Source organism: Elephas maximus, chromosome 3 (genome assembly GCF_024166365.1).
Source record: "Elephas maximus indicus isolate mEleMax1 chromosome 3, mEleMax1 primary haplotype, whole genome shotgun sequence".
Lineage (NCBI taxonomy): Eukaryota > Metazoa > Chordata > Mammalia > Proboscidea > Elephantidae > Elephas > Elephas maximus.
The window spans coordinates 82,199,437-82,224,107 of NC_064821.1; the positions used below are offsets into that span (position 1 = coordinate 82,199,437).

The following is a 24,671-nucleotide window of genomic DNA, read 5'->3' on the forward strand; positions in this document are numbered from 1 at the left end:
GTAAAACTGAAAAAAGAAATTGATGACGGCAACGCCAACATCTTTGAAAAGTGAGTTCATAGTTGTTTTCTTCGGTCGGAAAGCTGGTGTGTGGTGCTAAAATGGGGATAAAGAATCCAAAGATGTCAAAGAAAGGACGCAGCACTTAACCGTGAGAAGCCAGGTGCAATCGGGAAAGGGAAATGGCCAAATCTTTCTCGGTAGGACACTAGCCTTACCATATCTCTCACTAACGCAGGAAGACTTCGCCAGAGTGGGAGCTTATAGATCAGGCGACAACGTAGTTCCGCTCCGATTGAAATGACACGCACAAACACTTAAAATGCACACAGTGAGGCCCTTTACCAAGTCCTCAGAAGCTGATCCTTGCATTACGTCCCTCCCCCGCCTCTCAGTCAGATGTATTCACGCGACAGCAGCCACAGCTTCGCGAGAACTGAGTGGCGCCGCGGAGACCCCTGGGAAGAGGTGGTGCTGGGGCAGGCGCTAGGCATCATGGGACTGCGCTCTTGGTGCGTTCTTGCGAAACCCGGATCGGAAGATGCCAGTGGCAGCTGTTTCTGTTCAAACTGCGCATGCTCGGTGGAGAAGAGCCCGGGAGCAAATCCGAGGCCACAGCTGAACCGGGTGGAGTCCGGGGTTGGTCGGAGCGTCTGAGGTAATGCCGGCACGTGGTGAGGGACTGAGGGTGCTGCGTTTCGGAGCCCAAGGTTCAGCCCCCGCAGTCACCGTGTCCCCTCAACCGCCTCCCCGGGAGGAAGTGCCCGGAGTGGAGCGGCTCATCTTCCTTCGCAGGTCAGGACCCCTTGGATTCTGGACTTCCTGCTCTCGGAAAATCCTGCAGACGGCCGGAGCCCTTTCCGGGGCTGGTGACCCCTCATTCTCATTCCTGGCTCCTGCAGAACATTGTAGGAAGTGCTCAGTAAACTTTAGGGACTTCACAGAGCTCCCGGGGAGAAGGTGGTTTGGGGTCGGAGTGAAGGTTCCCGCTGACGGGAAACTCAGAGCCCACTAGTGTGGGATTCACCGAATAGGATGTTGAGTGTGAAGGTAGTGGCAGTTCCACAGGCCACAGGAACCCATAAAACAGAAAACACCCTCTGACCTGAGGTGTTCTGCCTAAGCTTGTGGGGTAGGGCTGGAACTGGAAGAGGAAACTGATATCGTAGCCCCGGGGGGAACCTCAGTTATTTTTTTACCCTTTTACTTTCAGGGAGCAAGGTTCGGATCAGCTGACTGTAAACAAGGTGTGGGGAAAACGACGAAGTCATGGAAAATTTGGCCCAGGAGACAAGGGAGCGTTACCTAGAATCTGGAGTGAGCTGCAGTTTGTGTAGTGCGGAACGAGAGGAGGAAACAACACAGCGTGAGAGAACGGTTCATGTGAGAAAAGACCAAAAGTCTTTGTCCTACCATAGCAAGGCCCAGAGTTGCTAGCCTGGGTGCCTCGATGAAGATTTAGGCTCTCAGAGCTTGTTTGTTGTCCCCTAGCGTTGTCATCTCAGCCTTCTGCCCTTCCCCCTAAGGAGGAAGATAAACTAAGTCTCAGGTGAGTAGGAGTTTCTTTTTTTTTAAACTTTTATCTGTCAGAGGGAATGGATACACCATCTTATCTTTTCCTTGGGAAGGGGAAGGAGATCTACATATATTAAATGCTAATATAGGTATTACATATTATCACTTGATTCTTTTGGTAGCTGAGTAGAGTAGGAAGGAGTACCCTCATTTTAAAGATGTGTAGCCTGAGGAAAACTGAAAACTCGCTCTAGATTACGCGAAAGGCAGGTAACTACTGCACGAGTAAGGATTCTGATCAGAATCCAGAGCTATAAACCAAAAAAAACCAAACCTGTTGCCATCGAATCGATTCCGACTCACAGCGACCCTATAGGACAGAGTAGAACTGCCCCATAGAGTTTCCAAGGAGCGCCTGGTGGATTCGAACTGTCAGCCTGTTGGTTAGCAGCTGTAGCTCTTAACCACTACGCCTATAAAAAAGGACTCCCAAATTGGACAGTATGCCAGTGTTTCCCAAACATCTCATCCACTTGCCACCCAACGATTTTTGTCAAACCTATATACTACTTGTATTGTTATTCTCATATTTTTTTCTTTTTTGCTTACATCTCTTTAAAAATCAAACTTGTCCTAAGAAACAGTATCTATGAAATTATGCATTTGATGGACCTAAATAAAAACATTTAGATGTATCTTAGAATAACATATAGCTAATATATAGCTATTAAAATTTAAAAAATATTGGTCAATGGTACCGTGTGTAATCATTGCATGTATCCAAGAGATACAAATGACATTTGGGGACACCATGCACTGCATTATGTTCTCTATTTTCTCCTGAAATTTTTTCTCATAGGAAAATCCAGGCCACTCATCTGTATCTTAATTGTCCGTCCGTAGGATATTTGTTTACTTCTTTTATAGAAATAATTCCATGGGAATGTACCTCTAAGTGTCTTCTCCATAAGACATTTCACTTTTACCTGTTTAAAAAAAAAGACTCATAGCAACCCTGTAGTACAGAGTATAACTGCCCCATAGGGTTTCCAAGAAGCAGCTGGTGGATTTGAACTGCTGAACTTTTGGTTAGCAGCCATTGCACTTAACCACTGGGCAACGAGGCCTCCTTTACCTGTTCAGGGCTATCATATTTTTGATATTGTATGCAAAACAAGTAGAAAGTCTGTACTTTTCAGGAACTTACTCTCTCTTGGGGAGTAAATACATACACATGAAATTATTTAAGTCAATGTTGTCCAATAGAACTTTTTGTGATGGGAAAAATGTTCTGCATTTGTGCTGTCCAATATGGTATCTACTAGCCACATGTGATTACAAAGCATTTGAATTGTGGCTAGTGTGACTGAGGAAGTAAGTTTTAAATTTATTTAATGTACGTTTAAATAGCCACACGTGGCTTCATTGTTCGGTGCCATCAAGTCGGTTCTGATTCAAAGCAACCTATGTACAATAGCACGAAACACTGCCAGGTTCTGCACCACTCACAAATGTTGCTATACTTGAGCCTGTTGTTAGAGCCACTGTGTCAGTCCATCTCGTTGAGGGTCTTCCTCTTTTTCAGTGATCCTCTGCTTTACCAAGCATGATGTCCTTATCCAGGGACTGATGCCTCCTGATAACATGTCCAAAGTATGTGAGACGTAGTCTCACCATCCTTGCCTCTAAGGAGTATTCTGGCTGTACTCCTTTCAAGACAGATTTGTCTGTTCTTTTGGCATTCCATGGTATAATCAGTATTCTTCACTAACAACATAATTGAAAAAAGGTGTCTCTTATTCTTCGGTCTTCCTTATTCATTGTCCAGCTGTTGCGTGCATAGAAGGTGATTGAAAATACCATTGCTTGGGTCAGGCGCTCCTTAGTCTTCAAGGTGACATCTTTTCTTTCAAACACTTTAAAGAGGTCTTTTGCAGCAGATTTTCCCAGTGCAGTGCATCTTTTGATTTCTTGACTGTTGCTTCCATGGGTGTTGATTGTGGATCCAAGTGAAATGAAATCCTTGACAACTTCAGAGATGTTTACTTGTGTTTTATTGACTATGCAAAGGCATTTAACTGTGTGGATCATAACAAATTATGGATCATAACAAATTATGGGTAACATCGCAAAGAATGAGAATTCTAGGACACTCAGTTGTGCTCATGAGGAACCTCTTCTTAGACCAATAGGCAGTCGTTTGAACAGAACAAGGGGGTAGATACTGTGTGGTTTAAAGTCAGGAAAGGTGTGTGTTAGGGTTGTATCCTCTCACCATACTTATTTAATCTGTATGCTGGGAAAATAACCCAAGAAGCTGGACTCTGTGAAGAAGAACATGGCATCAGGATTGGAGGAAGACTCATTAACAACCTGCAACATGCAGATGACACAACCTTGCTTGCTGAAAGTAAAGAGAGTTTGCAGCTCTTACTAATGAAGGTCAAAGACCACAGCCTTTAGTATGGATTGCACCTCAACGTAAAGAAAAACCCTCACGACTCTACCAATAAGCAACATCGTGATAAATAGAGAAAATATTGAAGTTGTAAAGGATTTCACTTCACTTGTATCCATAATCAACGCCCATGGAAGCAGCAGTCAAAAAATCAAATGACACATTGCTTTGGGCAAATCTGCTGCAAAATATCTCCTTAAAGTTTTAAAAAGCAAAGATGTCACTTTTAAGAATTATGGTGCACCTGACATAAGTCACGGAGTTTTCATTCACCTCATATGCATGTGAAAGCTGGACAATAAGGAAGACTGAAGAATTGATGCCTTTGAATTATGATGTTGGGGAAGAATATTGAATATACCATGAAATGCCAGAAGAATAAACAAATCTGTCTTCGAAGAACTATAGCCAGAATGCTTCTTGGCAAGGATGGTGAGACTTTGTCTCACATACTTTAGGCATGTTATCACGAGGGACTAGTTCCTGGAGAAGGACATCATGCTTGGTAGAGTAGAGGGTCAACAGAAAAGAGGAAGACCCTCAACAAGCTGGATTGACACAGTGGCTGCAACAGTGGGCTCAAGCATAATAATGATTGTAAGGATGGCAAGACCAGGCGGCGGTATGTTTTTTTGTGGGTGGGTTGTTATGAGTCAGAACCGATTCAGTGGCACCTAACAACAACGACAAGGTAATTCGGTTGAAGTTACATGGTATGTTAGTGTCTGATTGAGGAATATAACTATTTTTCTACTTAAACTTCTTTCACCTGGGAATATATGGATAACACTAATACAAGATAAAACAGAAACACCAACCTTATTGCCATTGAGTCAATTCAAACTCATGGCATCCCATGTGTTTCAGAGTAGAACTTCTCAATAGGGATTTCTTCACTGTAGTCTTTACGGAATTAGATCGCCCGGTCTTTCTTCCACCGTTCTGTTGGGTGGGTTCAAACTGCCAATTTTTAGTTTAGTAAAGCACAAACCATTTATGCCACCTAGGGCCTCTTATGAATAACAGAAGCCATCCTATTGTAACTCTATAGTTAACTCTATAGAGTTGTAACTCTATGGCATTACTAATTGCTTATAAGTAAAGAAGCTTCTACAAAGCCTTATAAATAACTAGCCACGATCCTTTTTTACCTCCTTGGTATTTGAATGTGCTTTTGAGAAATTTTTTATTTGTATAATACATTCTTTTTAACCTGTTATGTAGGACGTACCTTGCCCTATCCAGAGTTGTGCCATGGCAGAGACTGGTGAAGAGGAGAAGGTGTCAGCAGAGGCCTCAGGGTTCTCAGACCTGAGTGACTCAGAGTTCCTGGACCTGGAAGATACCGAAGTGTCAGATGCTTCACTTAGCAAGCCTGGCCCTTCTTCTGAATGCTCAGGGACGGATAGAAAGTCTATAAGCTTACAGAAATGGAAAAGAGGATTGGATGTCTCATCACCCATGGAGCGATTCCATTTTAAGTACTTATATGTCACTGACCTATCTACCCAGAACTGGTGTGAACAGCAAATGGTCTATGGGAAGGAGTTTCCTGGCTTCTCGACACCTGAGAAAGCAACTCTTTTGGACACTGGTGCTAGCATCCACCTAGCTAAAGAACTAGAAGTTCAAGATCTTGTGACTATCCCCATCACCACTAAAGAAGATGCTTGGGCAATAAAGTTTCTCAATATACTATCAATGGTTCCTACGCTGCAGTCAGAGGGGCGCATCAGAGAGTTTCCGGTGTTCGGGGAAGTGGAGGGTGTGCTTCTTGTTGGGGTGATTGATGAGCTGCACTATACCGCCAAGGGGGAGCTGGAACTGGCTGAACTCAAGACACGGAAGCATCCTGTGCTCCCTGTGGAAGCTCAGAAAAAGAAAGACGGTTTTCAAGTCAGCCTATATAAATATATCTTTGATGCCATGGTAAAAGGGAAAATGACCCCTGCTAGCCTAATCCACCATACAAAATTGTGTCCAGAAAAGCCACTGGGTCCCTCAGTCCTGAGGCATGCTCAACAGGGAGGCTTCTCTGTGAAGTCGTTAGGTGACCTGATGGAGCTGGTATTTTTGTCTCTGACACTGTCTGATCTTCCGGTCATTGACATCCTGAAGATTGAATATATCCACCAAGAGACTGCTACTGTGCTGGGTACAGAGATTGTTGCCTTTGAAGAGAAGGAGATGAGAGGCAAGGTGCAGCACTACGTGGCCTACTGGATGGGGCACCGAGAACCTCAGGGGGTTGATGTGGAGGAGGCTTGGAAGTGCCGCACCTGCGACTACATAGACATCTGTGAGTGGAGGAAGGGTGGTTGGGTGTCCAGCTCTACGCTGGAGCCCAAAGCCAAAAAAAAAAACACACAAATGAACGGAAGTTATTGAAGGCAATTTGATCCTGTTCCTTGTGTATTCGGCAGAGTAAAAGGATCAGTGTCTGGGCTTGGCTTTCATGAAGAGTGTTTTTATTTTGCTTATTTTCCTATTTCCTCAACCTGAAATCATACTCAAATCTTGGACCAAGGCTCAGGGATGAGTGGGAGAGATCTCCCTGAAGCTTTGCTATGGATTGCCAAGAAGACAGATATTCATCATGGCCAGAGCAAAAATATCATTCAGCAAATACTGCTTTCCTGAGAAAATTGGTATTTAATAATTCCCTTCTCTATTTTTCCTCAGTCAAGGTTTTCTATATTTTTATAATGAAATGCTGTCCAGAACAGTTGAACTGATGTTTTTTTTTCATAATCTCAGCCCTTCAAAAATGATCCCTATTTTTCCTCAATCAAGGTTTTCTATATTTTATAGAATAAAATGAACAATGACCAGGACAGTTGAACTGATGTTTTGTTTTTCCATAATGTCAACCCTTCAGAAATGACCACTCTAAGGAACTGTGTGTATATTATCCAGATTTTAAATCATTTCTCGTTGTTAGTAGCTGTTGAGTCAGCTCTGACTCTTGGCGACTTCTCAAGCAGAATTAGTGTAATGGGTAGACCAAGAATTTAAATAAATAAGTATTCTCAAAGAGATAAGCAAAACTGAAGCAGTAACAGGAAATTTTAAAGTAAAAATATTAGATATGAAAAATACATGAATGTAAGATAGCATGTAAAGTTGAACATTTACATGCTGTACAATCTAGCAGTACCACTCCTAGGTATATACTCAGAGAAACCTTTATATGTACAACAAGAAATATAGGCAAGAATATACATTATAATGCTTTTGTAATAGCAAAAACCTAGGAGCTACTCAGGTGTCCGTCATCAGAAGAATGGGTGATGTGGTACAGCAGCCAAAACAAATGAGCTACGATGACACAACTATATGGATGAATCTTAGCAATACAATATTAAGTGAAAAAAATAAGTTCCAAAAGATTACATACAACATGATACCCTTTTTATAATGTGAAAAAAAAAATTCTTAAGGAAATTATAAAGGTAGTGGAGAGGAATCACGATGCCTCTTAGAAGACAGTAGAGCCCTTAGCTACAAACCTCACCAAAGGGGCCAGAGGAAAGAATTATATGAATACCACCTGGAAGGTAAGGACTTGGGCACGGAGACATCTATTGGAAAATTCGCAGAAGTAGATGGAGGGGCAGGGGAGCTGGCACGGGTGGAGTTTTCTTTATTAATTGGAATGTCAAGAGCCAGAAGAATGTCGAGCCAGAATATTGTTGATGTGACTCTTGTTACACATGAGTTGGTAAACCCTGAGTATATATAGAAGGTACAGTAAGTTACCTCTGGAGGTCTTCCAAGCTATGCATACTCTAAAGGACATTGGAAATCATGTAATAACACTCTGATTTACTGATTGTTGTGTACCAGGCCCTGTGCTAAACACTTTGTGATTAAATCTGTGTAGCCATTAATTAACCCCAGTGACAACCGAGACTTGGGAGGGTCCCGCAGTTCAAAAGTGGTAGACTCCAGCCTGGATATGTCTTGACTGCAGTGCTGTGGTCTTAATCATTCTGCTGTAAAATTTTCTTGCTGCTATTAAACTTCCTGAACTGTATTATTCTAGGCTTCAAAAACCGGCAAAATAGTCTGTTATTGTAATAGAATAACGGTCACTTTTGAGAAGGGTTATGATTGAGCAGTAAAAGGGAGGCTACCAAGATGCTGGTAATATAATTTAAACTTCGTGGTGATAACATGGGTGTGTTCACTGTGTAGAAAACTGAGCTGTACCCTTAAAATTTGTATACTTTACTGAATAAAAATATACTTTAAATTCAAGAATTTATAAAAAATGCAAACTGTTTTAGTTATCTAACCCATTGCCATCAAGTCGATTCTGACTCATAGCGACCCTATGTGACAGAGTAGAACTGCCTCATAGGGTTTCCAAGGAGGAGTGGCCGGTGGATTCCAACTGCCAACCTTTTGGGTAGCAGTCATCATTATTAACCACTGCGCCACCAGGGCTCCATCTTAGTTATCTAGTGCTACTATAACGGAAGCCATAAGTGGTGGCTTTAACAAACAGAAGCTTATTTTCTCATAGTTTTTGAGACTAGAAGTCCAAATTCAGGGCACTAGCTTTAGGGGAAGGCCTTCTCTTTCTGTTGGCTCTGGGGGAAGTCCTTACCTGTTTTCAGCTTCTGTTCCTTGATTCCTTAGGGATCTTCTTATAGCATGGCATCTTCCGCCATCTGTGCTTCCTTGCTTCTGTGTCTAAACTGCTCAAAGGAGATTGAAGAAGTACACAGGATTACTGGACAAACAAGAATTGGTTGACGTCTAATCATTTCAGGAGATAGCATATGATCAAGAACTGATGGTAGTGAAGGAAGAAGTCCAAGCTACACTGAAGACATTGGTGAAAAACTAGGTTCCAGGAATTGATGGAATACCAACTGAGATGTTCAACAGATGCAGTGCTGGAAGTGCTCACTCACTTATGCTGAGAAAATTGAAAGACAACTACCTGGCCAACTGACAGGAAGATACCCATATTTACGCCTGTTCCCCAAAAAGGTGATCCAACCAAACGTGGAAATTATCAAACAATATCATTAATATCACATGCAAGTAAAATTTTGTGGCAGTACATCAACAGGGAACTGCCAGAAATTCAAGTCGGATTCAGAAGACGATGTGGAATGAGGGATATCATTGCTGAGGTCAAATGGATCCTGGCTGAAAGCAGAGAATACCAGAAAGATGTTTACCTGTGTTTTATTTATTATGCAAAGGCATTCCACTGTGTAGATCATAAGAAATTATGAATAACATTTTGAAGAATGGGAATTCCAGAACACTTAACGGTGCCCGTGAGGCAGAACATGTACATAGATCAAGGGACAGTCATTTGAACAGAACAAGGGGATACTGCTTGCTTTAAAGACAGGAAGGGTGTGCGTCAGGATTGTATCCTTTCAGCATACTTATTCAATCTGTATGTGGAGCAAATAATCCAAGAAGCTGGACTGTGTGAAGAATAACACGCCATCAGGATTGAAGGAACACTCATTAACAACCTGCAATATGCAGATGGCACAACCTTGCTTGCTGAAAGTGAAGAAGTCTTGAAGCACTGATGAAGATTAAAGACCACAGTCTTCAGTATGGATTACACCTCAAAACAAAAATCCTCACAACTGGACCAATAAACAACATCATGATAAACAGAGAGAAGATTGAAGTTGTGAAGGATTTCATTCTATCTAGATCCACAGCCAACACCTATGGAAGCAGCAGTCAAGAAATCAAAGGAAAGGACCCCGGTGGTCATGGCCCCCAGACCTTCTCTTGGCCCAGGACAGGAACCATTTCTGAAGCCAACTCTTCAGACATGGATTGGACTGGACAATGGGTTGGAGAGGGATGCTGGTGAGGAGTGAGCTTCTTGGATCAGGTGGACACTTGAGACTATGTTGGCATCTCCTGCCTGGAGGGCAGATGAGAGGGTGAAGGGGGTTAGAAGCTGGCGAAACGGACACGAAAAGAGAGTGGAGGGAGAGAGTGGCTGTCTTATTAGGGGGAGAGTAGTTGGGAGTGTGTAGTAAGGTGTATATGGGTTTTTGTGTGAGAGACTGACTTGATTTGTAAACTTTCACTTAAAGCACAATAAAAATTATAAAAAAGAAAAATCAAAGGAAGGCCACATAAACCAGAGACTACATCAGTCTGAGACCAGAAGAACTAGATGGTACCTGGCTACAACCGATGACTGCCCCGACAGGGAACACAACAGAGAACCCCTGTGGGAGCAGGAGAGCAGTGGGATGCAGACCTCAAATTCTCATAAAAGGACCAGATTTGATGGTCTGACTGAGACTGGAAGGACCCCAGAGGTCATGGTCCCTGGAACCTTCTGCTAGCCCAAGACAGGAACCGTTCCCAAAGCCAGCTCTTCAGACAGGGATTGGACTGGACTGTGGGATAGAAAATGATACTGGTGAGGAGTGAGCTGCCTGGGTCATGTAGACATGAGACTATGTGGGCAGCTCCTGTCTGGAGGGGAGATGAGAGGACAGAGGGGGTCAGAAGCTGACTGAATGCACACAAAAATAGAGGGTGAAAAGAAGGAGGAGTGTGCTGTCCCGGGGAGAGCAACTAGGAGTATATAGCAAGGTGTATATAAATTTTTGTATGAGAAATGGACTCGATTTGTAAACTTTCACTTAAAGCACAATAAAAATTTAAAAAATCAAAGGACACATTGCATTGGGCAAATGTGTTGCAAAAGATTTCTTTAAAGTGTTGAAAAGCAAAGATACCCCCTTGAAGACTAAGGTGCACCTGACCTGACCCAAGCCATTGTGTTTTCAATAACCTCATAGGCATATGAATGCCAGACAGTGAATAAGGAAGACCGAGGAAGAATTGATGCCTTTGAGTTGTGGTCTTGGCGAAGAATGTTGAATATACTATGGACTGCCAAAAGAATGAACAAATCTGTCCTGGAAGAAGTACAGCCACAATGCTCCTTAGAAGGAGACTGCATCTCACATACTTTGAATGTGTTATCAGGAGGGACCAGTCCTTAGAGAAGGACATCATGCTTGGTAAAGTGGAGGGTCAGCAAAAAAGAGGAAGACCCTCAAGGAGATGGATTGATCTAGTGGCTGCAACAACGGGCTCAAGCATAACAATCATCAGGATGGTGCAGGACCTAGCAGTGTTTCGTTCTGTTGTGCATAGGATCTCTATGAGTTGGAACCGACTCAACATCACCTAACAACAAGAACAACAGCAACATACAATGGGTATTTAAAGCAGTGGAACTGAATGAGATCATTTAGAGAAATTTATAAAAGGCTCAAGGCCGAGCCCTTGAGCATTCCAACATTGGAGGTACAATAGAGGAATTGTGTTTAGTAAAGAAAACAGAAACAGTTTAAATGATATGGGAGAAACTAGCTACATGAGACGTTTTAGAAGCAAAGAGAAGGAAGTATTTCAATTTTGTTGAATGCCGCTGAGGTGAAATATGATGAGGACAAAGAAAGTCCACGTAGAATTTCATTGATAAATTGACAAAAGTGTCAGGAGAGTAGTTAGCACCAAGAAGCCCAGTTGGAGGGGTTTGAGGAGAGAATTGGAAGTGGGTAAATATAGGCAGCAACAATAAGCAACTCCTTAGAGAAAGTTTTCTGTGAAGCAATGCTGAGAAATGGAGCAATTGCTGGAGTGGGCCATAAGTCGAGAAAGGATTTTTTCAAGATTGCAGATAAATATCTTTATGACATTGAAAATGCTAGCAAATTCTCTCACATTCCTAAATTACTAACATTTTATAGAATCTAGGATACTATCAGAAGACCTGGTAGCGAAGTGGTTAAGTGCTCAACTGCCAGCCAGTAGGTTGGTGGTTCTAACTCACCAGCCACTCCATGGAGAAACAGATGGCAGTCTACATAGTACATATTTACATCCTTGGAAACCCTGTGGGCGGATGTGCTCTGTCCTATAGGTCGCCGTGAGTCGGAAGAGACTTGTCGGCAACAGGTTTGGCTTTGGTTTTAAGATGCTATTGCTTATAAGATGTATCATTATCTGTGTTACCACTAAGAAAAAAATGCTGCCAGTTAAACTAAACGATCATTTGTAAGATAGCAATTTCACAGATGTTGAAATATGAAAAAAGTGTGTATCACGACCAGTGTAATACAGTATTTTGTATCTTTTCTGTCCTTAAACCTCCAATACCTCCTCCCTATCCTCACGTTCAGCTCCCTATTTCACTGAGAAAATAGAAGCCCTCAGAAGAGGATGTCCTCATTCTCCTACCAAATCTGTCCACCTGTCTGCATCTATACCTACGTACTCTGCCATCCCTTCTATTCCAGTGGATAAATTGTCCGTGCTCCTACTTTGTTTTTTTTCATTATCTAATTTTATTTTTCATTTATGCTGCAAAAGCCGTTTAAACAGACAGGCTATTTTTTTTTAAATAAAAGTATATTGTTTTGCTTACAATTTTTAGCCCAACAAATTTAAAATATTTAACGAGAAATCCCTGGTGGCATAGTGGTTAAGAACTACAGCTGCTAACCAAAGGGTCAGCGCTCCTTGGAAACTTGACAGCAATGGGGTTAACTATAACAAATACATTAATGATTTCTAATTGGGTGGTGGAATATATACCTTGGAATCTAGTACATTCTCAGTCTGCTCTGCCATCTGTTTCTGTGAAACATTGCTATCCTGAGTGACTGCTATTGTTTATTTTCCTGCTGATCAATTTGAATTTTAACACTGTATTCCAAGGGTAACATCCTTTAAGATCAGTCATTGTGATCCAAGGTAGGCACATTAGGCATACTTCTCTACTTTGATCTAATCCCTCCAGTTATGTACTGGGTTCCATCCATCCCTTCTCTCCTCAAGGACTTGCTCTTGAAACTATCCTGTCTTTCCCTTATTATCAAAATTTCTCTTTCTACTAGATCATTTTAATTAGGATACAAACATGCTGTAATTTCTTCCACCTTTAAATAAAAAATAACCCTCAACACCAAATCCATACCCAATTACAGCCTTATTTTTCTGTTCATCTTAAAAGCAAAATGTCTTAGAAGTGTGTCTGTCGGCCGTCTCCCATATCTTCTTCCCCCATTCTTTCGTCCAACTCTTATCAAGTAACCAAACTCATCAAACTTTACTAAACTTCAACTATTGTACCCACACTGCCTGAGTCAACATAAACAGTGACTACCATGCTGCTGGAAACCCTGGTGGCTTAGTGGTTAAGTGCTACAGGCTGCACTTGGGTGGGACCACACTGCTAAATTCTTAGCTGTCATCTTACTTGGCCTATCAGCAACATTTGATACAGTGATCACTCTTTCCTCCTTGAAACATTTTCTTTTCTTGGTTTTGCAGATCCAAACTATTTTTTCATGTACCTATGGATCATTCTTTCTCAGCCTTCTTGGTCGGATCCTCTTCATCTCCCTGACGTAAACTAGTGCGTTGCTAGAAGAAACTATATTGGGTAAGGGTAAAATATTCTTTTAGCATACAGGTGGTTTCAATTTTCTAGTATGTATACATTCTGATGGAAACTGGTGGCGTAGTGGTTAAGTGCTACCGCTGCTAACCAAGAGGTCAGCAGTTCGAATCCGCCAGGTGCTTCCCTAGAAACTATCGGGCAGTTCTACTCTGTCCTATAGGGTCGCTATGAGTCGGAATGGACTTGACGGCAGTGGGTTTGGGTTTTTTGGTTTATACATTCTGATCAGTCGTTATGCTTGAGCTCATTGTTGCGGTCACCTCGTCGAGGGCAGTGTTCCCTTCTGTTCTGCATAGGGTCGGAACTGATTTGACAGCACCTAACAACAGCATACATTCTGATAACCTTTTAAACAAAAAAATTATGTATACACTTCCCTTTTTAAAATGAGCGCGGCTCTCAGAGCACACCAGAGATACTAAGCTGATAATCTCCCCCAAAAGGAGGAACATCTGACACCTTCCGGAAATGAGCTCTACAGGTCTTATGGGAAATGTAGTCTCCCGGTGGAGACCCTGGTGGCGTAGTGGGTAAGGGCTACGGCTGCTAATCAAGAGGTCAGCAGTTCGAATCCACCAGGCGCTCTTTGGAAACTATCGGGCGGTTCTACTTTGTCCCATAGGGTCGCTATGAGTCCGAATTTACTGGACGGCAGTGGGTTTGGTTTTAGTTTCCCGGTAGTGGGTTTACATTCGGGAGGAGTCTGGAAATCTCGGTGAACAGTTACTTCCGCACACGCGCAGTGGGGAGGTATTCGGTATTCTGCAATCTTAAGACGCGGGATGCGCGAGGTGAGTTCCAAGGTACGGCCCTAGTTTCAGGGTTGGGCGACGCTGTTACCCGATCTCGGCCTTAGTGCCAGAACTGGGAGTTTGGCGGCGAAAGGGTGGCAGGTATGATTCTGCGGGACTTGGGAGCGGAAGGGAAGGGCGAGGAGAAAGGCGGAGACCGGTTTGTGGATTTAACAAGCCAAAGGTAAAACTTCACACACTCACATGTGGTGATCCCGTGATTTGGTGTGTGGGGCTGTCCAAATCTGCAATACTTAAGAGAAAACACGATCAGGGCTCCGACTAGCACTGGACAAGTACCCACAGCCCGGGTGGGGCTAGAGCAGGCTCTGTTTGCATTCTTGCCCTTGTATGTAAAGGTCACTGTGTAGGAATCCTGTTTGTGCATCAAAGCGTTACTTTTCCAGGTTCCAAGAGCACCATTGGCTCCACTGGAGTCTGCCACGGGAAATTTTAAGCAATTTCAAGGGAGCGGGGAAGACAGAATTTTGAGAGAAACTGTCATGCACTCTTCTTAGGGTACTTTCACAGTAATCATCTGAAGTTAATTTATCACCATTTTTCATAAGAATTAACTGAAATGGAGAGATGAAGTTACTTGTCTAGACGCATACAACTTGCCTAGTAAGTAGAAGAGCTGAGATTCAAATCCAGATGAGTTTTTGTCTAACTTTTTTTTTTCATTGTAGTTTAGGTGAAAGTTCACAGCTCTAGTTAAGTTCTCATACAAAAATTTATACACATACTGTTTTGTGACATTAGTTGGCAGTCTTCACAGTGTGGCAGCACACTCCCTGTTTCCACTGGAAGTTCCTGTGTCTGTTCGTCCAGTTCCTGTCCCTTCCTGCTTCTCATCCTGCCTCCAGAGAGGAGCCGCCCCATTTGGTCTCATGTACCTGATTGAACTAAGAAGCACACTCCTCACGTGTATTATTTTTTGTTTTATAGGCCTGTCTAATCTTTATCTGAAGAGTGGGCTTCGGGAATGGTTTCAGTTCTGGGTTAACAGAGCGTTCCGGGGGCCATAGCTTTGGGGGTTCCTCCAGTCTCTGTCAGACCAATAAATCTAGTCTTTTTAGGTGAATTTGAGTTCTGCTTTGCACTTGTCTCTGACTCAGTCTGGACCCTCCGTTGTGTTTCCTCTCAGAGTGTTAATTGGTGGTAGCCAGGCACCATTTAGTTCTTGATCTCAGGCTGGTGGAGTGTCTGGTTTATGTGGTCCTTTAGTGTCTTGGGCTAATATTTTCCTTGTGTCTTTGGTGTTCTTCATTCTCCTTTGCTCCAAGTGGGTTGGGATCAATTGATGCATCTTAGATGGGTGCCCGAAAGCTTTTAAGACCCCAGTTGCCACTCACCAAAGTGGGATGCAGAACATTTTCTTAATAAACTTTGTTATGCCAGTTGATTTAGATGTCTCCCAAAACTGTGGTCTCCAGGCCCCAGCCCCAGCTACTCTGTCCCTCGAAGTGTTTGGATGTGTCCAGGAAACTTCTTAGCTTTTGGTTTAGTCCAGTTGTGCTGACTTTCCTTGTATTATGTGTTGTCCTTCCCTTCACCAAAGTTGATCCTTGTCTGGTTAGTGAATTCTCTTTCCCCCTCTCTCCCCACCCATCAAAGAATGCTTTTTTCTGTGTTTAAACCTTTTTTTCAGTTCTTATAATAGTGGTCTCATACAATATTTGTTCTTTTCCGACTGACTAATTTCACTCAGCATAACGCCCTCCAGATTCATCCATGTTGTGAGAGTTTCACAGATTCATCGTGTTCTTTATTGTTGCATAGTATTCCATTGTGTATATGTACCATAATTTGTTTATCCATTTGTCTGTTGATGGTCACCAAGATTGCTTCCATCTTTTTGGTATCGTGAACAATGCTGCAGTTAACATTCGTGTTCATACATCTATTCATGTGACGGCTCTTATTTCTCTCGGATATATTCGTAGGAGTGAGATTCCTGGATCATATGGTACTTCTATTTCTAGCTTTTTAAGGAAGCGCCAAATTGTTTTCCAAACTGATTGTACCATTTTACATTCCCACCAGCAGTGCATAAGTGTTCCAGCCTCTCCACAACCTCTCCAACATTTGTTATTTTGTGGGTTTTTTTTTTTTTTTTAGTGCCAGCCTTGTTGGGATGAGGTGGTCTCAGTCATCTAGTGCTGCTGTAACAGAAATACCACAAGTGGATGGCTTTAACAAAGAGAAATTCCTTTTGTCACAGAAGTGCAAATTCAGGGCATAAGCTCAAGGGGAAGCCTTTCTCTCTCTGTCGGCTCTAGAGGAAGTCCTTCTTATCAGCCTTCGCCTGGACAAGGAGCTCCACCCAGGAACCTCAGGTCCAAAGGACACGCTGTGCTTGCAGCACTGCTTTCTTGGTGGTATGAAGTCCCTGACTCTGTTCACCTCCCTCTTCTTTTATCTCTTGTAATATAAACAGTGGTGCAGGCAACACCCCAGGGAAACTCCCCTTACATTGGATCAGGGATGTGACCTGAGCAAGGGTGTTAAATTTCACCTAATCGTCCTTAACATGATCCAGTCTTGCCTCATTAACCTGCTGGCAGCAATTAGGATTTACAACACAAAGAAAAATTACAATCACAAGATGGAGGACAACCATACAACTCCCAGATTCACGGCCTCACCAAGTCGACATATATTTTGAGGGGATACAATTCAGTATATGACAGATGGTATCTTATTGTAGTTTTGATTTGCATATCTCTAATGGATAATGATTGTGAGCATTTCTTTATGTGTCTGTTAGTTGCCTGAATGTCTTCTTTGGTGAAGTGTCTATTCATATCCTTTGCTCATTTTTTAATTGGGTTGTCTTTTTGTTGTGAGATGTTGCAGTATCTTGTAGATTTTAGAGATTAGACCCTTATTGGATGTGTCATAGCCAAAGTTTTTTTCTTTTTACTCTTTTAGTGAAGTCCTTTGATGAGCATAAATGTTTGATTTTAGGAACTCCCAGGTATCTAGTTTCTCTTCTGGTGTTTGTGCATTCTTAGTTATGGTTTGTATACTATTTATGCCATGTATTAGGGCTCCTAGCATTGTCCCTATTTTTTCTTCCATGATCTTTATCATTTTAGATTTTATAATTAGGTCTTTGATCCATTTTGAGTTGGTTTTTGTGTGTGGTGTGAGGTATGGGTCCTGTTTCATTTTTTTGCAGATGGATATCCAGTTATGCCAGCACCGTTTGTTAAAGAGACTGTCTTTTCCCCATTTAATGGACTCTGGACCTTTGTCAAATATCAGCTGCTCATAGGTAGATGGATTTACATCTGCTTTCTCAATTGTGTTCCGTTGGTCTGTGTATCTGTTGTTGTACCAATACCAGGCTGTTTTGGCTACTGTGGTGATATAATAGATTCTAAAATCAGGTTGTGTGAGGCCTCCCACTTTGTTCTTCTTCTTCAGTAATGCATTACTTATTCAGGGCCTCTTCCCTTTCCATATGAAGTTAGTGATTTGTTTTTCTATCTTGTTAAAAAATGCCATTGGAATTTGGATCAGGATTGCATTGTATCTGTAGATTGCTTTGGGTAGAATTGACATTTTTACAATGTTGAGTCTTCCTATCCATGAGCATGGTATGTTTTTCCATTTTTGTAGGTGTCCTGGATTGAACTGTATCCCCCAAAAGTATCTGTCAACTTAGCTGGGCCATGAGTCCCAGTGTTGTGTGGTTGTCCACCATTTTATGTGATTTCCCTATGTATTGTAAATCCTATTACTATGATGAAATGAGATGGATTAGTGGAAGTTATATTGATGAGATATACAAGATTAAATAGTGTCTTAAGCCAATCTCTTTGAGATGTAAAAGAAGCAAGCAGAGAGACATGGGGACCTCATACCACCAAGAAAGCAACACGGGGAGCAGAGTGCGTACTTTGGACCTAAAGTTCCTGCGCTGAGTTGCTCCCAGACCAAGGGAAGACTGATGACAAAGACCTTCCTCCAGAGCCAGCAGAGAGAGAAAGCCTTCCCCTGGAGCCTGAGCCTTGAATTCAGACTTCTAGTCTACTGGACTGTGACAGAATAAACTTCTCTTGTTAAAGGCATCCATTTGTGGTATTTCTGTTATAGCAGCACTAGAAGACTAAGGCAGTAGGTCTCTTTTGGTTTCTTGCAGTAATGTTTTGTAGTTTTCTTTGTATAGGTCTTTTACGTCCCTGGTTAGATTTATTCCTAAGTACTTTATCTTCTTGGGGGCTATTGTAAATGGTATTTATTTGTGAATAGGGATATTTTTACTTCTTCTGTACCAATGTGGATGCCCTTAGTTTCTTTTTCTTGCCTGGTTGATCTGGCCAGGATCTCCAGCATAATGTTGAATAAGAGTGATGATAAAGGGCATGCTTGTCTGGTTCCCGTTCTCAAGGGGAACGCTTTCAGACTCTGTTTAGAATGATGTTGGTTCTTGGCTTTGTATAAATGCCTTTTATTATGTGCAGGAATTTCCTTTCTATTCCTATTTTGCTGAGTGTTTTTATCAGGAATGGGTGTTGGATAAATTTCATTGTTTCTTACGTCATTGCACTCTTCCTAAAACAAAGAGTTGGGTTTATTCTCCTTTTGAAATATTTGCACAATGAATGCAGAGTAAATTTCAGTTTGTGGTCATTTCTTTCAGGGTCTTTTGGTGTATTGTGTTGGTTTTGGTGTATCTGCATATATTCCAGTGAAAACTGAATTGAAGCTATGATCCCTTCTTGTACATTTTGACCTCAGCAGTGCTGGTTAGAACTTCAGAAAGCTCAAATTTGGCTTGTAGGAGGTAGTGAGCTCCCAGAGAGAGGGAACCAGATTAATTGTTCCTGGGCCCTTGGATCCAACAGTCCCAGGAAAGCCTATTCTGAGATCTCTTGTGGTTAAGAGCTCAGCTATTAACCAAAAGGTCAGTAGTTTGAATCCACTCACTGCTCCTTGGAATCCCTATGGGGCAGTTCTACTCTGTCCTATAGGGTCACTATGAGTCGGAATCAAGTAGACAGCAACGAGTTTTTTTTTTTTTTTTTTAAATCCCAGTTGCAGTGCAGAGACCAGAGAATTACCGGAAGAAATAATTTCTAGAACTACTGAGTTCCAGAGACCAGGCTTTTTGTTAGTCTTTTGACATATCCATTATTATTTCCTTAGGACAAATTTCTGGGAAAGAAAGAAAATCACTAATTCAAAAGTTAATGACTAGCTGTTAGATCAGTAGGACAGAAATGTACAGCACCCTTGTCCAAGTTCCATATATTCATAATGGAATCATGGTAGATAGTGGTGCTTATAGAATATGGACTTCTCTGACTTACTGAAAGGACATTCTTCCACTAGGTGGCATTTTCTGAGGCTGCAGTGTGGGTACTTCTGGTCTGATAGAGCAGGGTTCTACATTAGTACTGGTTTTTCATGTCTCTGTATTCTCCTCCCCATTTCTACTTTCATAGATCTCTGTCCAAGAGCTGCAGAAAATGATCAACTTCCAGGTAAGGCAGTCATCTATTCATTTAGTCACTTAAATCTCCCTAAAACCCGTATGATAAAAAGGAAATGTATAATGAGGGAAAATGTAGATTGATGAGAAGATTTGGTCCAACAGGACATTTTTTAAATTGATATGTTGATATCAGGTCATAGGGTTTGCACATTGCCCGTTGCTGTCAAGTTGATTCTGACTCATAGCGACCCTACAGGACAGAGAAGAACTGCCCTGTAGAGTTCCCGAGGAGTGCATGGTGGATTCGAACTGCTGACCTTTTGGTTAGCAGCTGTAGCACTTAACCACTACGCCACCAGGGTTTCCATAGTTGGATAATTCGAGCTGCAAATGTGTACTCAGTCTTCCTGTTGTTGTTGTTGTTGTTGTTGTTAGGTGCCATCGAGTCAGCTCCAACTCATAGTGACCCTGTGTACAACAGAACGAAACACTGCCTGGTCCTGCGCCATCCTTGCAATCGTTGTTATGCTCGAGCCCATTGTTGGAACAACTGTGTGAATCCATCTCGTTGGGCGTCTTCCTCTTTTTTGCTGACCCTCTACTTTACCAAGCATGATGTCCTTCTCCAGGGACTGATCCCTCCTGGTAACATGTCCAAAGTATGTGAGACGTAGTCTCGCCATCCTTCCTTTTAAGGAGCATTCTGGCAATCATATAAAATGGATACCCAACCAGTTAAAAGTATTGGCATTGTACATGAGATAAAGCAAAATAATTCCTCTGAAGAAAATATCTTCTGATGGCTTTTTATACAGATAATGTTGGAAACAACATTCACAGCAGTAACCCTGTGATTAAACATAACATCGGGTTTCCTATGACTTTCTTAGAGTAAGTAGAGAACATAGTGCCAAGCAGCACTAAATAAACACATTTTGTTAAGTCCAGGTACGTAGCCTTTTTAATGTCACCTGGATCCGTAGGTAAATCTTACGCCTTTTCCAAAATTGGCAGCTATTCTTGAGCATTTTCTCTTCCGCGTCAATTTTAAAAGCAGCTTGTTAGGTATTTTTACTATGATTGTATTAAACTTATAGATTAATTTGGAGAGAATTCATAACTTTTCAGTAACTCGCTGGAGTCCTCTCCATTTAGTTTTTCTTATAAATTCCTCATTGCAGTTCTATAGGTTTATTACTATAATTCTTGTATGTTTTTTGATATGTTTATTCCTATATATGGTTTAAGTTGTTACTGAGAATAGAATGACTTTTTTATCTTCATTATATTTTTAATTGGCAATTCTGGTTTATAGAAGAGTATGGATTTATCTGTGTTGATGTCCTATCCAGCCAGGAAATTAGGTCCAGGAGTCTCTAGTTGATTCTTAAATTTTCCAGGTAGACAGTCAAGTATTCTCAAATGGAGTTTTGTGTCTTCCTGTTCAATATCTATAGCTCCCTCTTCCCTTTTTTTTTTTTTTTTTGTGTTATTGCAGTGTCCAGGACTTCCAGTAACTACAATTTCGAATGATAATTGCTAGCTAAAAATCTTCTTCTGGTACCAATTTTAATGGGAATACTTCCAATGTTTGTTTCTTCTCGTATTCTGGTAAATTTTTAAAAAATCAAGTTAAGGATTTTTTTTAGCTTGTAAAGGTGTTTTTTCATAAATTGGGATTTTTTTCTCATGACTTTTTTTATTACCTGTTAATAAAATCATATACTTCTTTAATCTACCTGTTCAGAGAATTCCTAATACATTTCCTGGTTTTGAACTATCTATACATTCCTGGGATAAACCCTACTTGGTCACCTTTTCGGCTCTATGCCAAGGGTTGGTAAACTTTTTCTTAAAGAACCAGATGGTAAATATTTTAGGTTTAAAGGCAATACACCATCTGTTACAACTACTTAGCACTGCCCTTGTAACTGAAATAAATGAATGGGTGTGGCTGTGTTACAGAAACATTTTATTTACAAAAACAGGTGGCCAGCTCATAGGTTGTAATTTGCTGATCGCTGCTCTTTATGGTCTTAACTGTCTCTTTTGTGGTAGACGTGTAGTCAAATGATTTTAATTTTAGTGCTCTAAATATTTATCCATTAAACATGATCTGGCTTTTTGGTTGCGAAGATATATTTTATCATGTAAAAAAGAAATTATCCATGTGTTTCTGTTTTATTTTGCTTATGTGGTGTCGCATGTAAATCTTTCATAGCCCTCATAACGTCTTACTGCACTTATACATTTGCTTTGTAGAGTCTGATTGTAAGATCTCTGAGAGCAGTCATGATTTTATTCCTTTTGTATCACTGATAACAGTGTCTAGTAGGTCCTCGTTAAATATTTTGAGTGAATGAATAAAGAATGTATAAGCAATATTTTTAATAACTTTATTGAGATATAATTCGCACCACAAAATTCACCCATTTAAAGTGCCCATCAGTGGTTTTCAGTATATTCAGAGTTGTGCAGTCGTTACTGCTATATAATTTCAGAACATTTTCATCACCCCAAAAAGAAATCCCATGCTCACTAGTAGTAACTCCCCATCTTCCCCTTCTCTAGTCCTGCTTTCTTTTTCTGTGAATTTGCCTATTATGGACATTTCATACAAATGGAATCATACAATATGTGGTCTTTTGTGACTAGCTTCTCTCACCCACCACAGTATTTTCAAGTTTCATCCATGTGGTAGCATGTGTCAGTACTTCATTCCTTTTTATAGCCTAATAATATTCCATTGTATGGATATTACACATTTTGTTTATCCATTCCTTGGTTGAAGGACACCCAAGTAGTTTCTACTTTTTGGCTATGAATAATTGTGCTATGAACATTTATGTACAGGTTTTTTTTGTGGACGTATGTTTTTAATTCTCTTGGGTATATCCTTAGGAGTAAAATTGCTAGGTCATATGGTGACTCTGTTTAACATTTTGAGAAACTGCCAAACTGTTTTCCAAAATGGCTGCACCATTTCAGAGTCCCACCAGCAATGTAGAAGAGTTCCAGTTTCTCCATGTTTGCCTGTACTTGTTCTTGTCTTTTTTATTTTAGCTTTCTTGTGGGTGTGAAGTTGTATCTCATTGTAGTTTTGATTCGCATTTCCCTAATGACTAATGATGTTGAGCATCTTTTTATGTACATCTTGGCCATAAGTATGTCTTCTTTAGAGAAATGTCTAATCAAATCCTTGTCCCATTTTTTAATTGGGTTATTTGCTTTTTTATCATTGAGTTATAAGGGTTCTTTATATATTCTAGATACAAGTGTCTTGTCAGACATATGATTTGCAAATATTTTCTCCCATTCTGTGGATTGTCTTTTCATTTTCTTGAGGGTGTCCTTTGAAGGACAAAAGTTTAACTTTTTAAAGTCCAATTTTTTTTCAGTTTAACTTTTGAAGTCCAATTTACCTGTTTCTTGTCACTTATGCTTTTTCTGTGATACCTAAGAAACCACTGCCTAATCCAAGGTCACAAATATTTACTCTTATGTTTTCTTCTAAGGGTTTTAAAGTTTTAGCTCTACCATTTATTTTTGTCCATTTTTTGTTGATTTTTGTATGTGATATGAGGTAGGGATTTAACTTCATTCTTTTGCATCTGAATATACACTAGTCCCAGCACCATTTGTGGAAAAGACTATTCTTTCACCCACTGAATTGTCCTGGCACTGGTTGGATATTTTTAATATGATCTTTGTTTCTATCACAAAGTTTATGTCTGAGTCAAGTGTATAGTAATAATCATAATACAACTTTCTAAAATCTCAACAACGAACATGATTATCTTGCAAGTCCCCTAGTAATGCACACTTTAGTTTGAAGATGAATGTGCTGTTACAGGGATCGATGACATTCCAGGATGTGGCCGTGGACTTCACCCCAGAGGAGTGGCAGCTGCTTGATTGTGCTCAGAGGAACCTATATTGGGATGTGATGTTGGAAAACTTTAGAAACCTCATCTCAGTGGGTAAGGCAATGGGTAATTTTTCAGTATAACTCAAAGTCTACTACTAGTGTCTTTCCTTTAAGACTTCTGAAAGTTATGAGCATTCTGAAGAAGCATTAAATTTGGCTGTAGCCAAAAAAAAAAAAAAGAGAGAGAAAAGCCTGTTTTTTGTAACTGATGGAGAATTCCCTCCACATCGTTGTAGGGGGTAGTATTCTAGGTAAAATAAAAATAGTAGCTAGATTCAGATATGAAGAGCAAAATACGAATTTTCCTTTGCCCTCTCGTTTGGCCATGATCAGCCTTACCTACAGGTGGAATAGGCACCTAATAAGTGGTTTGATCTGAGGTTGAAATAACAGCCACCACGTACTGAGCACCTACTGTATGCTGGGTGCTATATTGTTGTATCCCACCAGACTGGCGCAGGAGTGGCTTCAAAGCGCACAGGTTGAATTTCGAAAAAAGAGGCAGAGAAGGCCAGATTGATTGGATATAGATTTATTAGGGAACTTAAACAATTCAGACAAAGGTCGATGCCAAGATTCTCAGGATGGACAGCTGTAGTCCTGAGAGTCACCCAGATAAAGGTCTGTGCAGGGCAGTACAGGGTGTGGGTTTATATACTTAGTGCTTAGGTGCAAGAATACGGGCAGGCGAACCAGGGAAAAAACATGTCTAATATATGATGGATGGTGTTGTTTTTGTATAATGGGTTCCAGTTGATGTTACCATGGAGTCAGGTATTTGGTCTGTTTTTTTTTTTTCCTGGCCCAGGTAACAGCCTGGTTAGGTACTCTGGTTCTCTTCTAGAGTCCTTTGCGGGCAGGATCCATCTTGTACTGTTCATCGCCCTCACATATATGTATTATTTACATATGTTAACCATTTAATCTGGAAGTAGATGTTCTTTTTGCATCTTATAGGTGAGAAAACTAAGGCTCAGAAAGTGAAGAAAATTTGCTCAAGGTCACACACTTGTAAACGAAAGAGCCAGAATTCAAATCCAGAGCTTTGT

General features: G+C 41.0%; 2 protein-coding genes across 9 annotated transcripts in view; both read left to right on the forward strand.

Moving 5' to 3' along the window:
* Positions 1–1,458: 1,458 nt before the first annotated feature.
* On the forward strand, positions 1,459–12,357 carry EXO5 (exonuclease 5). The gene is made up of 2 exons (XM_049878923.1): positions 1,459–1,549; positions 5,198–12,357. The coding sequence occupies exon 2, from the start codon at positions 5,228–5,230 to the stop codon at positions 6,359–6,361; it is 1,134 nt and encodes a 377-aa protein (XP_049734880.1). The 5' UTR covers positions 1,459–1,549; positions 5,198–5,227; the 3' UTR covers positions 6,362–12,357.
* Positions 1,463–24,671, forward strand: part of ZNF684 (zinc finger protein 684) — a 28,408-nt gene continuing 5,199 nt past the window's right edge. The window contains exons 1-4 of one of the 8 annotated variants that reach the window (XM_049878917.1): positions 13,901–14,248; positions 16,370–16,629; positions 19,705–19,743; positions 23,548–23,674. In XM_049878917.1, coding sequence (XP_049734874.1) covers positions 19,729–19,743; positions 23,548–23,674 — 142 coding nt within the window. In that variant the 5' untranslated portion in view covers positions 13,901–14,248; positions 16,370–16,629; positions 19,705–19,728. The other 7 variants (XM_049878922.1, XM_049878920.1, XM_049878919.1 and 4 more) reach the window with 7 other exon arrangements.

Excerpts from the sequence above, each read along its gene's own strand:
- EXO5 (XM_049878923.1), top strand. The coding sequence starts at position 5,228 with ATGGCAGAGACTGGTGAAGAGGAGAAGGTGTCAGCAGAGGCCTCAGGG.